Raw genomic sequence first — 17,793 nt, 5'->3', positions numbered from 1 at the left:
ACTAATTTTACATTTTTTTTTGCACATTATTTTTTTAGCTTAAATAATCTGTTTAAGCATCAGATTATGTCAACACTAAGATTTTTTTATTATTTATACAAACTACTATTGTGTTACAAGGGATCAAAATGATATATTTCCGTCAAGGGCGTAACTTGAATCCTGAATGAAGCGGTGGATTCTACAATAGAATCCTGAGCGTAATGAGGGATTCAAGTGTTAGCGCCCAAGACGAAATAATTTTGATACCGTGTGACACATACTGCTTTTCACATCAACTATGAGGAAAATAAAAAAATCTTAGTGTTGACACAATCTGATGCTTAAATAATCTGTCTAAAAAAATAATGTGCAAAAAGAAGTAAAAATAGTGTGCTAGAACAGAAAAGTGTTACTTTGATTTGATCCCTCCTAGCAGGGAGGAAAAGTGCCACTTTGATCCCTCCTAGCAGGGAAGAAAAAGCTCTTTTCCGAATAGGTGGTATGAAAATACAATTACAGTCAGGGCTAAAATCTTGTATCAACATTAAAAAAAAACTGATTACTGGTTACGTTTTTGATGGGATTTTATTACAGTAAATCGGAAGGCGGCGGCAGTATCGGCGGCTGGTCCAACGACGGCAGCGTGTGCCGCGTGCGCAACTCTCTGCCGCAGCGGCACAAGTTCACCAACGAGCAGCACGAGCAGCAGCACCTGCAGCACTTGCAGCAGCCGCAGCACGTGCAGCAGCCGCAGCACATGCCGCACCCGCAGCAGATGAGTGAGTTCACTGACGACCACAACTAGCCAACAATAGTACATTATTGTCGAGGTTCGGAAGTAGCTACTTGCTGGCTGAGGATTCGTTTTAAACGGACGACCTTGGGAGTCCGTTTAATTGAATCCGAAGCCAGCAAGTAGCCTTCCAACCGAGTCATATATAGTGCTTTTCTCAAAAATGGTGCAAGAAATAAAAATTATTTACCGGAGCAACGGTCTAATTATTACAAAAAACAAGTAAAACCATTGAAAATATTTGATTTGCCACCTTTAAAAAAAAAATCTGCTGAAAATACGCCAACCTATTTGGGACACCTAAATTGTCGCGGTACCAACATTATAATAATAAGTGCTGATCATCTGTTTGGCTGTTTAATTGGACCTATGCCTTCATTTGATATGGCCATTTCAACTTTTAAAAAGTTTGGAACTCGTTAAATAATGGAATTTGTATGCAACATTGCAGTCCCGAAATCGAGACTGCAATGTTTTTAACTTTTTAATTTTTTTACTGACCATAAACTACGCACTTCGCGACCTATTTTTTAACCGGCAACGTCGACTTTGCCGTCCATTTTTGAGAAAAATATCTTACACTACACGGCGACTCTGCCAGTATTCGAACCGCAGTAACTGCTTAGTTAGTGAGTCCTTCGCACTCGTTCGTTATGTATGATAACTATGATCTTGTTCTATGTTTACAGGCCACGAGTCGAATATTGCGTCTTTGCAAGAGCTAGCTCAAGAACTTCGCATTGAGACGGAGAAGATTGTCGGGGAGAGAGCTCGTATCAAAGACATGATGTCCAATAAGGGTGAATATTTAACTTTTTTTTTACCTGAATATGGAATATTTTTACGTGTTGTCCCCGAATGAGCTGTTAAATGAATTTGAACCTTTAAAATTGTTTTTAGGGTTCCGCACCTCAAACGGAACCCTTATAGGATCAATTTGTTGTCCGTTGTCCATCCGTCTGTCTGTCTATCAAGACCGTTTATCTTGGGAACGGGTGGAGGTATCGAGTCGAAATTAAAACCATATACCTACTAGGTCTACAGTCCCTTGAAGCTGTGAAAAAAATCAAACTTCTAAGCAGGGATGTAACGGATGTGGTTTTATCGGAACCGAAAGCGGAACCACATGTTTTAAACTTAGTTTATCGGAACCAGAAACGGAATCGGAACCGAAAACGGAACCGGAACCAGAACCGGAGCCTGAGTCAGTACTATCAGTAGGTATACATTACACAACACAACACATACGAATAGGTACTTTAAATTCGAAAACACGGATAAACCAGAACATCTAATTACTGCAGCACGTGGCAAGCGGGGCTATGAGCGAATGACTGGTATAAACCTGTTTGTTTTTGATGTACACCGCTCATGTCCCGCTGCCGCGCTAAGCATTGACATCCGATATAGCTTCCGTTTCAAAAGTAACGGAACCGGAACAGAAACGGATGTGTAATACCAAACGGAAGTTCCGACTTAACGGAAACGGAAACGGAGCTCTGTAACATCCCTGCTTCTAAGTTAACGTAAAAAAAAGATACTGCCGTTTTTGCAGCAAAAAACGTATATTTCGGCACTCCCAACCGGAGGGAATCAAAATTTATAGGGTATTTCCCGTTGACCTAGAACTATGAAATTTGGCAAGTATTATCGACATTATCGTATAACATGTACACGTACAGCATGTACAAGTACAGGGAATAATCTCAAACTTTTAAATTTGTACAAAATAAAAGTTCAATTTGTACTGAACCCTCGGTGGGCGAGTCCGACTCGCACTGGTCCAGCTTTGGGAGCTAGACGCTCTGCAGAAAAGACACAATGCCTCTTGTTTAACAGATTAAAGTTTGATCTGAAAAAATCACCTCAGTAATTTTTAAATAGCACTTAGCAAATATAATATTGTGTACCCGATATGGGTTGTCGTTGTGACTGTATATGCATAACATAATTGTATTCCACCTTATTGTACACGGTAAACAATAAATGATTTCTATTCTATTCTATAATAGTTGACTGTTGAAAGGGCAGTCATAAAAGCTTGCGTTAAAAATGAAATTGTCAAACAAGCAACAACGGTTGCACTCCGGGAGTGCTGATAGAAGTGAAAACTCACCTCACTATGTTACCGACGCCCGGTAACACGATACATACGTTTAGCAGAGGTATTCTATTTATTTATTATATGTATATTATTATCATTCTCAAATAAGATCACACTTTTTCATTGACATGTTTATTTACATACTGCCATGACAACGTCAAATTATTTGAACAGGTAAATAGTCTTGAAAAGGAGTCCGCAACATAAATGTCAAATAACATTGAGTTTTTCTTTATTGATTTAAATGCCATCTAAATTATGAGTGGCTATCTAAACCTTACGCCCCTTACGGTCACGTGATCGCCTTACGCCCCTTACGGTCACTCGCTTACGCCACAAAACAGATACAGTACAGAAATCAATCTACATACAAAGTGCGCTCGAGCAACGCACACATAGACACTGCTCGAAGACACGATATCTCGGACCGGTTGGGACCAGTGCGAGCGCGAGTGTCAACCGCTTGAGACACGCGTCTGTGAATTTTTTTGTGCAATAAAGGAGAAAGAAAAAAAAAGTTATTATTATAACTGTTCAGTGGACGGTTGTTTAAATTCAACATTAAACGGTGAATTGACGTTTTTTAAGCCAGTGGTTTCAAAGAGGTAAGTAGGTATCTGCTTGTATCTCGATGGTTCGTTTTAACGTTAAACAGAACAGTTAGGTAGGTAAGTAAGAACCCCGCCCCGGCCACTACTAGATACGAGTGCCACTACCACGATAGTTTTTTGTGCATAAATCATAGTTGACAACCCTAGAGCGACCGCCGAGCGTAGGTATCATTGATGTAGTATAAAGAACTGGATACCCAATCAGCCGCCAAAAATGGACCCACAAAAGTAATGTCAATACAGATCATGCATTACTTTTTCGTTTAGTCTTGTTTGAAACGCTCAAATGTGAAGTTGTCAACAATTACGAAATGTACCGTTAAAATGTGTAAAAATAACAATGATAAAACAAGGAAAAAGGATGGAATGTATTTCTTTCGGTTAGTTCTTTGGATAGCATTACATAATTTATGTAATCTGGTGGTAATTTTATGGTTTTGAATAAATTAATTTGTTAGTACCAAAGAAGGGATGTCAAGGAACAAAAATCTAATGAGTCGATGTGAGGTCAATATTTTTTTATATTTTTATATGGAATTCATAAGGAATAATATTATGTTTAAATTCAAGATTTCCAAGAAAACCTATGCGACGTGCAAAGTGGACTGCTATTTAATTATAGCAAGAGATAGGGGTGATGCATTTTTAAACAAGGCAAAACGGCACTTGTGTGTTCGGCCCATTTCCCTGTTTCCGACATATACACCACCAATAAGGGCTTATATCGACTAACTGTAAATGCTAAACCTGTCTGAACACAGTGACAACCACAGGATTTTTTTTATACTTTTAGACTTTATAAAAAAAAACCAATCAGTACCTAAATGTCCCCGTGCACCCGTGCTATGAGTAAATGTAGATCTTAAATACACAGTTATTTAATAAGTAGAATTTATTTCAAGGAAATTAGTGTTTAAAGACGTATAATTACGAATTAAAAATTTATTTGAGCTCCCGATTAAATTAAATTTGTTTTATTTATTACTTCGATTGGTTTTCCTGTACAGTCATATTAAAGTGTACCAAAGTGACTCCATTCGCTCATTATTCTCGTTTGACGTTGTTTGACGTAAATACGTTACGTTTAGTGCCATCGGAATAAATTTTTTAACAGTGTTGGTACTTATCTTTGCAAATTTGACACTTAATGCTTACGACATTAAGCTCTTTTCTGTACGAAACATTTATCTTGACTCAAAATTTACGTAAGCGTTTTTATCATCAATGCAAATGGTGCGAAACGTCATTGGGATCCACATTTCTTGACATTTTTGTTATGCTTTGTGTGTCTATTTCTTTTATATTAAGTCAGTGGTAGGTATGAAAAGAGAAGTACATACATGTGATTGACTTCTGTACTGTATCTATTTTGTGCTTACGCTGTCTCGAGTTTATAATTTTTTCCCCACCTCAAAAAGTGTCCAGCTGCTAAAGTTTTCACTTCAAAAACTTTCAGAGCCGAGCCGCAAGCAGAAAAAGGTGAACGAGCAGGCGTCGACTAGCGGCGGCGGCGGCTGGCACGCAGCCGGGCCCGCCGAGCGGCGCCAGCTGCAGCTGCGCGCGCTGCTCGCCGACAAGCAGCGCGAGCTGGCCAAGCTGCTCCACAAGGAGGTGCCCACACATTACACGCTATCTTATAACCAGTGCCAGCCCTAGCCCTTGATCAGCAGTGATCGGGGACACAGTACAAGAACAGTAGTGAATCTTCATAGAAATGTGCCGCTGCCGGCTTGAATGTGTGCGTGCGCGCCGGGCGCCGTGTACGCACGCGCTGCCACGCACACATTCGCATAATATACGGGGGAATACGGTGGCGGCAGTGTGGGCCGTACCGCGACTGTGATCGCGCGCATTCGTGTACGCTCGCATCTGCCTGCTCTTACCGGCCTTAATTTATACCTCATTTATGAATTGATAGAACATTTCATTATATTATATAAATAGAAACCTAGTGCTACTCATAATACGCAAATAATATTTAACTAAAATGAAAGTGACAACCCTAAGCGCCAACGCAAGAGTAGGTAAATAACTTGCCGAGCGGCCTTAGCTTCACTACTGTTCTTAGTGTACTGTGTCGGGGATTTTTATGCCACTTGGGGTGAATGACCTCAATCATTATGCTAGTATGGATATGCCGCGGGATTCCGGGATTCGTGTGCGATATAGGAGAGTGTTTTGGCATGTTACTGTTAATCAATTAATCATGCATTGCATATATTATTAATATTAATAATTAAAAATTTTAAATTGAAAAATTGAAAACTTAATAATTTTTTGAATAATATTTTTTCTTTAAATCATAACCAACGCTGTTTTTTTACAGTCCTTTATTTTATAAACGAATTACCAACACCGAAATAGCGTTTACTTTTCGAACAGTTTTGTTCCTATCGCGGGCCAAGTGGCGTATCCATATTACCATTTCGACTTGATATCCCGCGGTGTGGCATAGAAATCCCCGATCACTGTTGATCAGGATATAGCGAAATCTGATTTTGGCGCCCTTCGTTGAAGTTGTCAAGCGTATTTTGGGCTCCAGCCACACTCGCGTCTTTTAAAACTTTTTTCTCATTTGCCATTTTGCCCCCCCCCCCCCCCCCCCTTGCCATCCGGCGCCTAGAGCGGCCGCTCCACTCGCTCAACCCTAGATCCGGCCCTGCTTATAACCATCCTGTCGAGTTCAATAATCATGATTTACTGAAATGGTGGGGATGGGCGAATCAACTTTTTGTTGACGCTCGTTGTCATGGTTACGTCCCCCTGGATCACATGATTAGAGGTGCCACGAATATTCGGCAACTATTCGGTATTCGGCCTATTCGGCCGCTTTGCCGAATATTCGGTATTCGGCCTAACGTTGCCTATTATTCGGCCGAATACCGAATATCTGTTGCACCTACTTAAAAAGAAAAAGTGCACAATAAAAATAACCAAAAACTATGTACTAGGTATATTTAGAATGTGTTCTTGTAAAGTTGTTAAATACGAAGACCCTTCTTTGAGCATTTGTTAATTAAAAAACATTTTATTATTATCATGAGTCTGTTTTGTTTGACTCTATTCATTAATACTGTTCAACAAAAATATTTCTGTTAACGTCATCTAACGGTGAGCTATGTTAGCAAACAGTTTTCATAATAATTGTGACGCAAAATGTTTGAACTGTTTGAAGTGACGTTCATAGGTAAACTCTTTCCACGATGAATGGCCCGTTTCTTCTAATAAACTGAGCTAATATTATCCCCTGGCCAAAGTTAATACGTGAGTCACCCGTTTAATAATAATTTTAATACGTTTATTTCAGAAAGTACTATATGGAAATATTGGAAATGTAGAATCTCAAAAAGCGATGGCGGACTCGTGTACCGGCTCCATCATTACTGGTATCAACCAGTCTTACAATAGGTGAGATTCTGTTCATCTTCTAAAGGCACACGTTAATTTTTATATCATTCATAACTTTACATTTTAACCTCGTGCCGCCCAATGTACATTAGGATGTACACTCAGTTTCAATGAAATGTCAACCTTAATAAAAAACAAAGTAGGTAGCATTTCTTTTGCCTCGTAAAATTTTCGAACAAATGAAATTGAACCCAATTGAAAATACAACAAGATTCAAACTTGGCTATAATTTTGTATGGTGGGCGGCACGAGGTTAAATTCAATTACTTTAATGAAGAAATTTTAATTGAAATTGATTTTTTTTTGAATTTTTTTTTAATGAATTATGCCATTTCGCGTGGGGACTCTAGCCCAAGCCCTCTCGCGCATGAGAGGAGGCCTGTGCGCAGCAGTGGGACGCATATAGGCTCACATTATTATTATTAAGCCCTTGCTACACGGTCGCCGACAAGCCCCTCAGACCGCGTGGCCTTGGTCTGGACGGACCGTGTAGACAGTTGTTTCCAACAAAATTTGACCAAAACTGACCAAGGACAGACCAAGGTCAGACGGTTAGAAGGCTTGTCGGCGACCGTGTAGCAAGGGCTTTACTATTATTTTGCCATTTCAGTGAACAAGAAGAGCCGGATTCGCGGTCGGAGCAGATACTTTTGGAATCTCAGAACTCCAGGGACACCGACAACTTCAGGGTATGTGTGTGGTCGGATCATGATGCTCGCTTCAAATGAACTGTCTTTCTCAAATATGCGCGATATGCGTGGTTCTTAAGCAGGGCCACGTCTTAAGAACCAGTAGATGGTTCGAGTCCCGGTAAGGACAAGATTATCTGTTCCTGGATGCTATAGTTCGTTTTTTTTAGCATTAGAAATAAGGTAAACAATCTTGATGTGTCTTTTAATTGAAAAAACACATTTTAAAAATAAGTTACGGTAAATATGTAACAATTATGAATCTAATACGATCTTTTATAGTCTTCTGCTTTCATAAGTAATGGTTATTGATTTTTAAAAAGTGTATTTCAATTAACAGACATGTCAAAATCGCTTACCTTCTTTCAAGTTCTTTCTAATGCTAAAAAAACGAACTATAAGTAGGTATTTGTTTATTTAAGTGTGTATATCGTCGCCTAGAACCCAAGTTACAAGTTTTGCTTGATTTGGGACTAGGTATAACAAAGTATTGATTATTTACTTAATTGCTCGAAGTATTTATTGATACGTGTAGGTGTGTCCGCAGGGCGGCCTCAGCACCACCACGCTGCCGTCGCGCCGCGCCAGCGCCTGCTGCAGCGACAGCGACAGGTAACACACACACACACACACACACACACACACACACACACACACACACACACATAATCGCAGATTACAAGATACTATATTAATCCATACAGGGGTGGATCAAGCCAACTTTAACCTTGTAAGGTTTTGGTTAGAGTCTGCCCTTGCAAATATAGTCTAACTAGTACGGCCAAGGAACAGTATGAGGCCCCTAGCTAATTTTATATTGATAACTTGATAAGGTACGAAGTGGTACTGAAGTTAAATTATTTGACTGAATTGTACATAGTTTCCGTGTGATTTTTTTTCAAAAATTTAATTTTGCGTTTGTTTGCATGTTGATAATAAATACGTAACATTAGAACTTAATGATTTGAACATTTACAACAGCGCATCTCGGACCAAATCGAACCAGAGGAGTCGAGCTCGCCGTAGACAAACACAAGATCGTCTGTGTGAAGATAACAATGTAAGTGACACCATTTATGTATATCGACATTAACCTGAAAGCAAGTCTAACCATAGAGTTCCTACACGCGTGCGCCCCGTGAGGCACAGAACATACGCGAAAATATTAAAAATACCTTTTAAAATTGATGATGAAAACACACCAAAAACAACCTACGTAATTTAGTCGGGTTATTGCACGCCAAGCTTTGGTGGTTTTGATGCGGTACTTGGGACTTTTTAGTAGTAGGCAGAAATGAAAAGTGAGGCTGTAACAATGGACAAACGATTATAGCGCTTTCTCTGCTACTCCTATTGACGGTTCCATAAGACCATCCCTTTCGGACTTGGTATTATTATTATGTTTGTTGTCATCTCTATGGTATGTTTACGTTTATATACCAGTAATGCTTTGGTTTCCTCCGATAGCGGTGCCGTCATATAGCGGCCGTCTCCATACAAATACTACGACACCCATATTTAGCCGTATTATTTAGTATGGAGACGGCCGCTATATGACGGCACCGCTATCGGAGGAAACCAAAGCTTAACAGAATCAGTTCTTCAAGCACAAATTCAATTATGTTACAAACATATGTCTTTAATTTTTTTATTTACTTAAAATTACCAAGATGTATATACTGGCCATAACTATATGCTTTAGGCCAATTATGATACGTCAGTTGGTAGAGCGGCGGGCTGGTATCCCAGCCCGGGACAGTTTGTTTTTCCACTTTTCCTTTATTTGTAATTATTGAATTGTGACCAGGTGCCACAGTCCAACAACTCGAGTCATTCGTTGAGGCACGAGCCCAGAGCGGAGCCGACAAACATCAACTTGGTCCCGCCTATTTCTCAAAATGGTAAGCCACACACATCACATCTGACATCTGTATATACAAATTATAACATGGTAACCAATAATGTGAAGTGCTCAGTATACACAGCTAAGAGTGCTTATAACGAACCTATCCGATAAGCTGCAGTTATGTTCTGTTTCTATGTAATATTACTGTAACCTGTGAAAAACGACTATTATTATAAAGCTATTATGATTCAACATTATTTTAGTTTTATCCTTATTCATATTATTAAATAAATAAATTTCAATCTATCTATTGGATTTTACATGAACCGCATTTCTAATATTTCATTTCGCTTCTAGTGGACAATCCAATCAACATGCCGTACCCCCACATGCCGCCGCCGTATTGGAATAATACGAATAAAACTAACCAGGTAAACAAAACATTCATAGTCTAATAACTAGGGGCTCTGTTTGTTAGCTGTAGACCTTGCGAACTGAAATTTATGGTGAATTCAATGGATATATGTTTCTTGGTAACATTATTAATAATTTATTATAATATTTTATTTAAGCGATGTTCGGCACCAGTTGATGTTAGGGTTCCCTACCTTTAAGTAAGGAAGCTGAGCACGAACAATTAGCGGCCTTATAGTGAGACATAATACAGTAGAAATTAAATAAAATGGAACTAAAAAATTAGAAGAGATGTCAGGATCGTAGCAAGTGGAAATCCGTGGTCTCTGCCTACCCCTCCGGGAAATAAGCGTGATTATATGTATGTATGTATGTAAAAAATTCCATACTACATTGTTGCCATGTTTAAGCATTTTACGTCAAAAATCTGAGGAAGTGGCGCCCTCAATAATTTTCTACAATTTCTTGTCGGACTATACTTTACATACTTTTGCCAACCTTAAGGGCGCGTGTACACGGTGCCGCCTCCGCGCCGACGCCGCACCTTCGCGCTATACACACGGGACGCGTAAAACCCGCGGCGGCGGGCTATACGAGTCTCGTGTACATGGCGCGAAGGTGCGGCGGCGGCGCGGAGGCGGCACTGTGTACACGCGCCCTTATTCTCAATGAATCGCAACATTGCAAACGGTGCCTGCTTATTCTCTTGTCCCAGGATATGCGCACGAACCAGTTCACGCAGAACAGCCACTCGCAGACCATGGAGCGGCTGATGGGCACGCCTCAGATGTCCTTCCCGCCCGCCATGCCCTACAACATGATGATGCCCTACGGTGAGCACCAAATCATTGTTACTCTAAGTATAAAGCTTTGGATTCCTCCGAAAACGGTGCCGTCATATGACGGCCGTCATATAGCGGCCGCAAAAGACGGCCGTCTTTACGGTGGCGACATGTGGAAAGTACCACGGCGTTATAACACTCTAAAAAAAATTTGGTTGGCCCTATCAATATCTTGATAGTCGTAATCAAGCATCTTGATTCCATACGAGCCTAACAAGAACTTAGACACATCAAATAAGGTAATTCTGATTGCTATTACTATATCTATGTAACTGAACCAATTAAGATCTTGTTCAATATTTACACGAAAAATAATTATGCTAACTAATTGATCCTAGCAAGATCAACTAAGGGCTTGATAATTATTATCATGATATGTTACTGTACCAACTAATACAAACAAGTCAGTTTAACTAAGATGTAGGTCAATATTAACATGAAGAATTACCGTATTAACTATTTGACCCAAATAAGTTCAACTAACAACTTGATTACATCGACTAATGCACCTTATTAGCCTGAACTAAGATATTGTTAAATTTGAATCTCAATTGTTTAATCATTTCAACTAAGATGTAAATCAATGTTAACATGAAGAATTACTGTATCAACTATTTGACCCTTAAAGTTTAACTAAGAACATGATTGCACCGACTTATGCATCTTATTAGCCTGAACTAAGAAATTGTTAAATTTGAATCTCAATTGTTTAATCAGTTCAACTATGAAGCTTGTCTAGTACAATATACCAATCTTCTTCAATTGTACTATGACTCTTTGTCTTATTTACTAAGACATTTCTTTCAGATCTCTACTTTTTATGCGCACCGTGCTGAATAATGCTGATCCTCGTACTCATATTATACTCAAGGTCTTAAATGCTAAGATGTACATTTATTTCAGATCTTTTTGGCGATCGACCTAGACCGGTTTCACGAGCACGCCTCCTCCCGTGTTTGTAAAGCTAAACCGGTCTAGGTCGATCGCCAAAAAGATCTGAAATAAATGTATATCTTAGTATTTAAGACCTTGAGTATAATATGAGTACGAGGATCAGCATTATTCAGCACGGTGCGCATAAAAAGTAGAGATCTGAAAGAAATGTCTTAGTAAATGAGACAAAGAGTCATAGTACAATTGAAGAAGAATGGTATATTGTACTAGACAAGCTTCATAGTTGAACTGATTAAACAATTGAGATTCAAATTTAACAAAGTAAAGTTTTATGAAAAGGGGGTAAATGAATAAAACAAAAAATATATATAATAAGATGTTATTTATTCATCTAAACATTTAGAAAACTAAACGTTTTACATATATATTATAATTAACATTTAAAACGGGCTACAAATATAATGACCGTTTGGCGTACAACCGTCGATTTCCCCCTTATGGGTACCCGTTGGCGGCAGGCTCGGGGACGTCTGTCGCCTACACGAGGGTCCCTGGGATGGCCAATGCGCAAAAAATGGCGCACTCATAGAGAAGTAAAGGGAAACAGTTCCTCCGAAGTCGAGTCCGCAGTTCGGACAGCCACTGGCGGGGTTTCGGAAGCATGGTCCCGATCGTTTCCCGTGCCTCGCCTTAAAGCCTTAAAGGCGGCCAACAGAGGGGTTTTACTGGGTGGACCTGGGGTCTCATTAGCCCACAACAGGGATTCCCACATAACCATCCCGGCCCGTCCCCGCGCCGGGTGGTATGCGTAACGCATTTGAACTGCTATCAGTTAAGGGGTTAGGTTAGATTAGCACTTCCTCCATGTTGCACATACACTATTATACATTAGGTACACAAAGCAAAGGTAACACGTTCACTGTTCCGGGCTTGCCGTGAAATAAATGCACAAGTTAAGTTTATTTCGTTGACGCGTACTTGAATGGCTAAGTAGTTGAATACTGAACGTTGAGGCTGAGACTAGCTAGTCCCCGCTCGCATCGCACGGTCTCAGACGCCACAGGGGCGCGGGCGGGGAGGAACGCGGGTGCACCGGCGCCCCCCTACTTATCTCTTGATTGAACGGATTACCTGATTATTTAATTTAATTATGAAGAAAATCGATTTAACAAATAATTCTTAGTAGAATGGAATATTAGTTTCGTAATTAATACAATAACTTGATCATAATGGGATTGAATGTTTTATCTTCGTTGTTCTAAATATTATATGTTTAGTTGATTAAAATACCAAGTCTTATGTAAATCAACAAAGACAAAATAATCACATAAACTATTAAAATGTTCATAACTATTAACATATTTATCTGTTTTAATTAATTTGTTAAGGATTGAATCAACCTACGTTACATAATTATGCCAACAAGTTAATGATAGATGCAAAGTATACAATTGTTAGGATTAATAACATACCTACTTTATTAGTTCAATCACAGATACACTTATTGTTTTAAGAAATCAGCTTTCTTTGATTTATATAAGATCGTTATTGTTATAATTAACTTAACGTCAACTAAGAGAAAACTGCTCTTAGTTGGTCTTCATTTTTTAGAGTGAACACACCGTCATCCACCAAGGTCAAAGCGGCAAATTTGAAAAATGTAGGCGCGATGGGATAACGTCCCATAGAAAATTTGAATTTCGCGCCTTTTGCTACTGACAAGATTTGCTTGATCATCTATAATTTACTTGGAGGATGAAATATCATGAGAAGAGGAAAATAATCGTAGTACGGAATAATTTATTCAAATCTCGTGTCATTTATTTAAAATGGCGTCACCGCTATCTAATAAAACGTTCACGAAACTATCGACACCGTCATGACGGCCGTCATCTTACATTACGTTGACAATCAACGTAACGTAACGCCGTCTAGGAAACCGCGCCATCTTGTTTACATAGACAACGTTCTAGTGACGTCAGTCAACGCTATATAGCGGCCGTAATATGACGGCACCGTTTTCGGAGGAATCCAAAGCTTAAGGCCTGAGTGGACGCTCGAGTTGGGCGTGCAGCGGGGCGGGGCGTGCGGCGTGCATGTTAAACAAATGCAAGCGTATAGGAGCGGCCTTAGTGCACGCTGCTCAAATTACTTGTGAGCTCGACGCCACGCTACACGCCCCGCCGAACGCTCCGCTTCAAGCGTCCACTCAGGCCTTAAGTTAAGATATTCGGCCAATACGATGGTACAGTCGGCATCTAGTAGATATGGACGGCCGAAATGCTGGCGCGCAGGCAGGTGGTGCCGTGAGACGGTTCCTATCGACCCAACACGTGTAGACGCATTCATACCTGAATATTAATTGTCATTTTTATTAGAGCTTTGCCAACGCAGGGACGTTGTATGTTGTGTATTAACTTTCGTGCAATGAAGTTGACAGTTGAATTTAGACTGTTTTTATTATATCGAGAAACCCATAGATATATAGGACTAGTTAGCCATCATGAAGCCCTACAAATACACTATTATCTGATGATCTAATAGGTCATTCTGTGACACTGTCGCTATCTATTTCATATTGACTGTGGTCGGAAAATAAGGGTTTACCGGTTCTGTTGGTTAGGTTAGGTTTATTAGGCAGCTATTTAATCGATTTTTTTTCACCGATTGCAGGAAAAAAGTATTTCGTTAATAGATTTCTTTCTGATCAGATCTAAATAATTATATCAGACAATCACTTTCTAAATTCAGTGTGTCTGATCTTTTTACCAATCAATGTTGGGGCCGTGCACAAATCATAAAACCATTGAATAAAGAATAGTAGGTACTACTTTAGGTACATAAAAAAGAAAGCAAGCACTCTACTTAAGCGTTCGGATTGCCACAATTATAATACGAGGAACAATAGCAAACTAATACTTCCATCACTAAGATTAAAAAAGTGTAAAAAACAGGGAATTTTTATAAAAATATAGCTATTTAATAAACTGCCCTCAAATGTCACGGATTTACCTTTTAATTTATTCAAAAAGACAGTCAAGACTTTTTTCCAAAACCATGCCTTCTATTCGATTACTGAATATCTGTCTTTACAAAATATTTTAATTGACGCAAATTGTAAGTAGATTATATTATTATTAAACGTATTTACTTTATATAGTAAATTCATACTCTATAAGTATAATATTGTGAAATGCTGACTTACCATGTAATGATCATGTTACATTATGGTTAATAAATAAACTAAACTAAATCCCATCAAAAACATTACATGTAAAAAGTTGCAAGTCTCGCAACGCTTTTACTACAAAAAAGTTTTTAGATGTAATGTGAAACCAAGTCGGTTATTTTAATCAGTGCCAGGGGGTGTTAAAACCGTATCAATAAGATATCTTTAATTTGTAATACGTATAATGACTTGGCCATCGCACGGCTGCATAATGACAAAAGGATCATCGTCACCTATTAAAAATAATTCTAACTGAACATAACGCTAGCGCTAATTGCAGTTTGAGCATTACACATATATATTTACGAGTACGGTACGAGTAAAGCATTATGTGCGATTGCCAAGTCATTATATGTATTACAAATTAAAGATATCTTATTGATACGGTTTTAACACCCCCTGACACTGATTAAAATAACCGACTTGGTTTCACATTACGTCTCAAAACTTTTTTGTAGTAAAAGCGTTGCGAGACTTGCACCTTTTTACATGTAATGTTTTTGATGGGATCTCATCTCTTTTTGTAGGCAGTCCTTCTTTTCGGGTACTCATACTCATACTATGTATATACATATCATAACTAAACATATCTTCATTCATACTCACATCGTACATCGTAGTGTACCTTTACTTAACCTACTATTTGTAGGAACTGCAACAGTAACTTTGTAATATCATATATTTATATGGGATTACAAACTTACTTATGCAGTTCTTAGATCTTTAAAACGTGACTGATATTGCAATATTTTTAGGTTTACCCTTTATGTGGCCATTAAACCCTAACTCTGTACCAAATTTCAGCTCTCTGAGTTTATGGGAAGTATTAATTCTATTCTGATGATCATGAGTGAATGAATGAGTGTCATAAATGCGAAACTTTGCTTTCGCTTAACTTCGGAACTAAATGACCTACAGACTTGAAATTTTGGATTTTAAGTATGTGATTATAGCTTACTGGATGACGAAAATTTCTGCGTTCTGGTCTTATCCAGAGGTTCTCAAATAGGGGCCTGAAAATGCGGCGAAATGGTTCCAGTAAAGGATGGTACGGCAGTGTTTGCTTCGCGCTCGACTTGGCGGGGGCACTGCCGTGCCCCCAGACTAATGACACTTCCTACAAAACCGAAGTTTGACCATGCTGTCCCTTTCTAATGTATCAAATGTATGGCACTATTCCTATCGGCTATTTAGGGTTGTCAAAATTCAAGTCATTATCTTATCTGTGGTCGTGCACGCAAATGGACGTCTTGTTGTGCCAACCCTAAGATTTGCTCGGCGCGATGCCAAGCCGAGCCGAGAATGCCCGAAAGGAGTGTCGCCCCACTGATACAAGTAGATGTTTTAGGGTCAGTTGCACCAACCACATTTAACAGACTGATCAACGTCAGCCGGCGCGCCCCGGCGCTTTACTATGAAACTTTCCATACATAATAATTTAGCGAACTCTTTAACGATATATACGAACAGTTTGGTACAACCATGAATCTAGTATTTAAACTGGATCGGGCATGAGAGGTGAGGGGAAATAACCGAACGGGATAGTCTTATGTATCTTTCAGTAGGAGTAGCAGCGAAAGCGCTATTATTGTTTATCCTTGTCACAGTCTCACATTTTTTTTATTCCCCACCGTAAATGAGTATGGATTATGGTGGGCAACAAATAAATTCGACCAATCATAGTGTCGCATTGCCTATGTTTTGTCCCTCACGGAGGCACGCGTATACCACTTCTATAGGATCCTACCTTCTATGGGTACAACCGACCCTTAATGGGGCTCTCGTCAGCCAGGCGCACAGACAATCCAACCTCTAGACATAGCATAGTCGCGCTACCCCCTCTGCCACACATACGGTAGCGTTACTCCATCTTCGAGTCAATCCCGTGCCATGATTGGTCCGTGTCTTTGAACGGACCAATCACGGCACAGGATTCGCTCACCTCGTCCCCCCGCACCCCCGTATTTTTGGCAGCATCGGTTTCATGAAAGAATTGGCCTAAGCTCAGTCTAGAGGTTGGATTGTCTGTGGGTACAACCGACCCTTAATGGGCCTCTCGTCAGCCAGGCCATAGAGAAAAAAATACATAGAGTGCTCACTCCATACATCAGTTTTAGTACCAAAAAGACTATTATAGCATCTAGCATCGAGTAGCGGAACTATCAATACTGCTACTTGACAATAGATGTAGCACCGACCGGAAAGTCTTATCTCAACAGCATAAGACTTTCCGGTCGGTGCTACATCTATTGTCAAGTAGCAGTACTGATAGTTCCGCTACTCGATGCTAGATGTAGACACTGAAATTAATAGTCTGAACTGATGTATGGAGTGAGCATTCTTGTCTTACTTATTTCTCTATGGCCAGGCGTAATGTTAGTGTGTGCCGCAGGCGGCATGGCGATGCCGCCGGGCTGCGGTTGCGGCTGCGGCCTGTGGGGCGCGTGGTGCTGGCAGCAGCTGCTGCAGCAGCAGCAAGAGCTGCACGCGCTCAGGGAACACCTCTCGCTCGTGAGTATGTTCATGCCTACATTCATTAAGACGAAACAGGAGCTGAGATTTAAAGGCGATTTTAAGGCGGACCCCGGGTCCTCGCGCCCCGCGCGGGGGCACAGCTGGGATTGACGCCAGGATGATGATGAGGAGCTGAGATTTAAATATTTTAGGTAAATATACCCGTCTCGCTAACGGAAGCGGCTCCTAAAACTAGTGCGATAAGGACAAGGCGAAAAATCCTGCGTAAAAATCTCAAAAATCGAGGTTTCGTACTCGACTGTTTCCTCCTCCAAAACTTAACCAATCGTAACCAAAGTTGGAAATCTAAATGATTATGAAATTATCTGTGTCAGACCGTTTTGCTTTTTTAGCTAATCGATATCAGTTTTGAATACCACGCCTCTCATTGCGGCATAGTCATTTAGGCCATTTTTGAAGGGCTCTAGCGCCTTAAAAAACAAAAATATAAAAAAAAGCAAAACGGT

At 39.8% G+C, this 17,793-nt stretch overlaps 1 protein-coding gene across 1 annotated transcript in view; it reads left to right on the top strand.

Annotated features, from left to right (window-relative positions):
• Window positions 1–17,793, top strand: part of LOC134662642 (uncharacterized) — a 40,551-nt gene that overhangs the window by 17,214 nt on the left and 5,544 nt on the right. Inside the window, exons 15-25 of the mRNA XM_063518915.1 lie at window positions 577–761; window positions 1,465–1,575; window positions 4,947–5,135; window positions 6,802–6,898; window positions 7,509–7,587; window positions 8,123–8,199; window positions 8,569–8,647; window positions 9,395–9,488; window positions 9,791–9,864; window positions 10,563–10,680; window positions 17,205–17,323. Of these exons, the coding sequence (XP_063374985.1) occupies window positions 577–761; window positions 1,465–1,575; window positions 4,947–5,135; window positions 6,802–6,898; window positions 7,509–7,587; window positions 8,123–8,199; window positions 8,569–8,647; window positions 9,395–9,488; window positions 9,791–9,864; window positions 10,563–10,680; window positions 17,205–17,323 (1,222 nt within the window). The remainder of the gene's footprint in view (window positions 1–576; window positions 762–1,464; window positions 1,576–4,946; window positions 5,136–6,801; window positions 6,899–7,508; window positions 7,588–8,122; window positions 8,200–8,568; window positions 8,648–9,394; window positions 9,489–9,790; window positions 9,865–10,562; window positions 10,681–17,204; window positions 17,324–17,793) is intronic.

This window comes from Cydia amplana, chromosome 3, assembly GCF_948474715.1.
Source record: "Cydia amplana chromosome 3, ilCydAmpl1.1, whole genome shotgun sequence".
Taxonomy (NCBI): domain Eukaryota; kingdom Metazoa; phylum Arthropoda; class Insecta; order Lepidoptera; family Tortricidae; genus Cydia; species Cydia amplana.
Note: the sequence above shows the minus strand (reverse complement) of the source record. Positions and strands in the feature narration are given on the sequence as shown.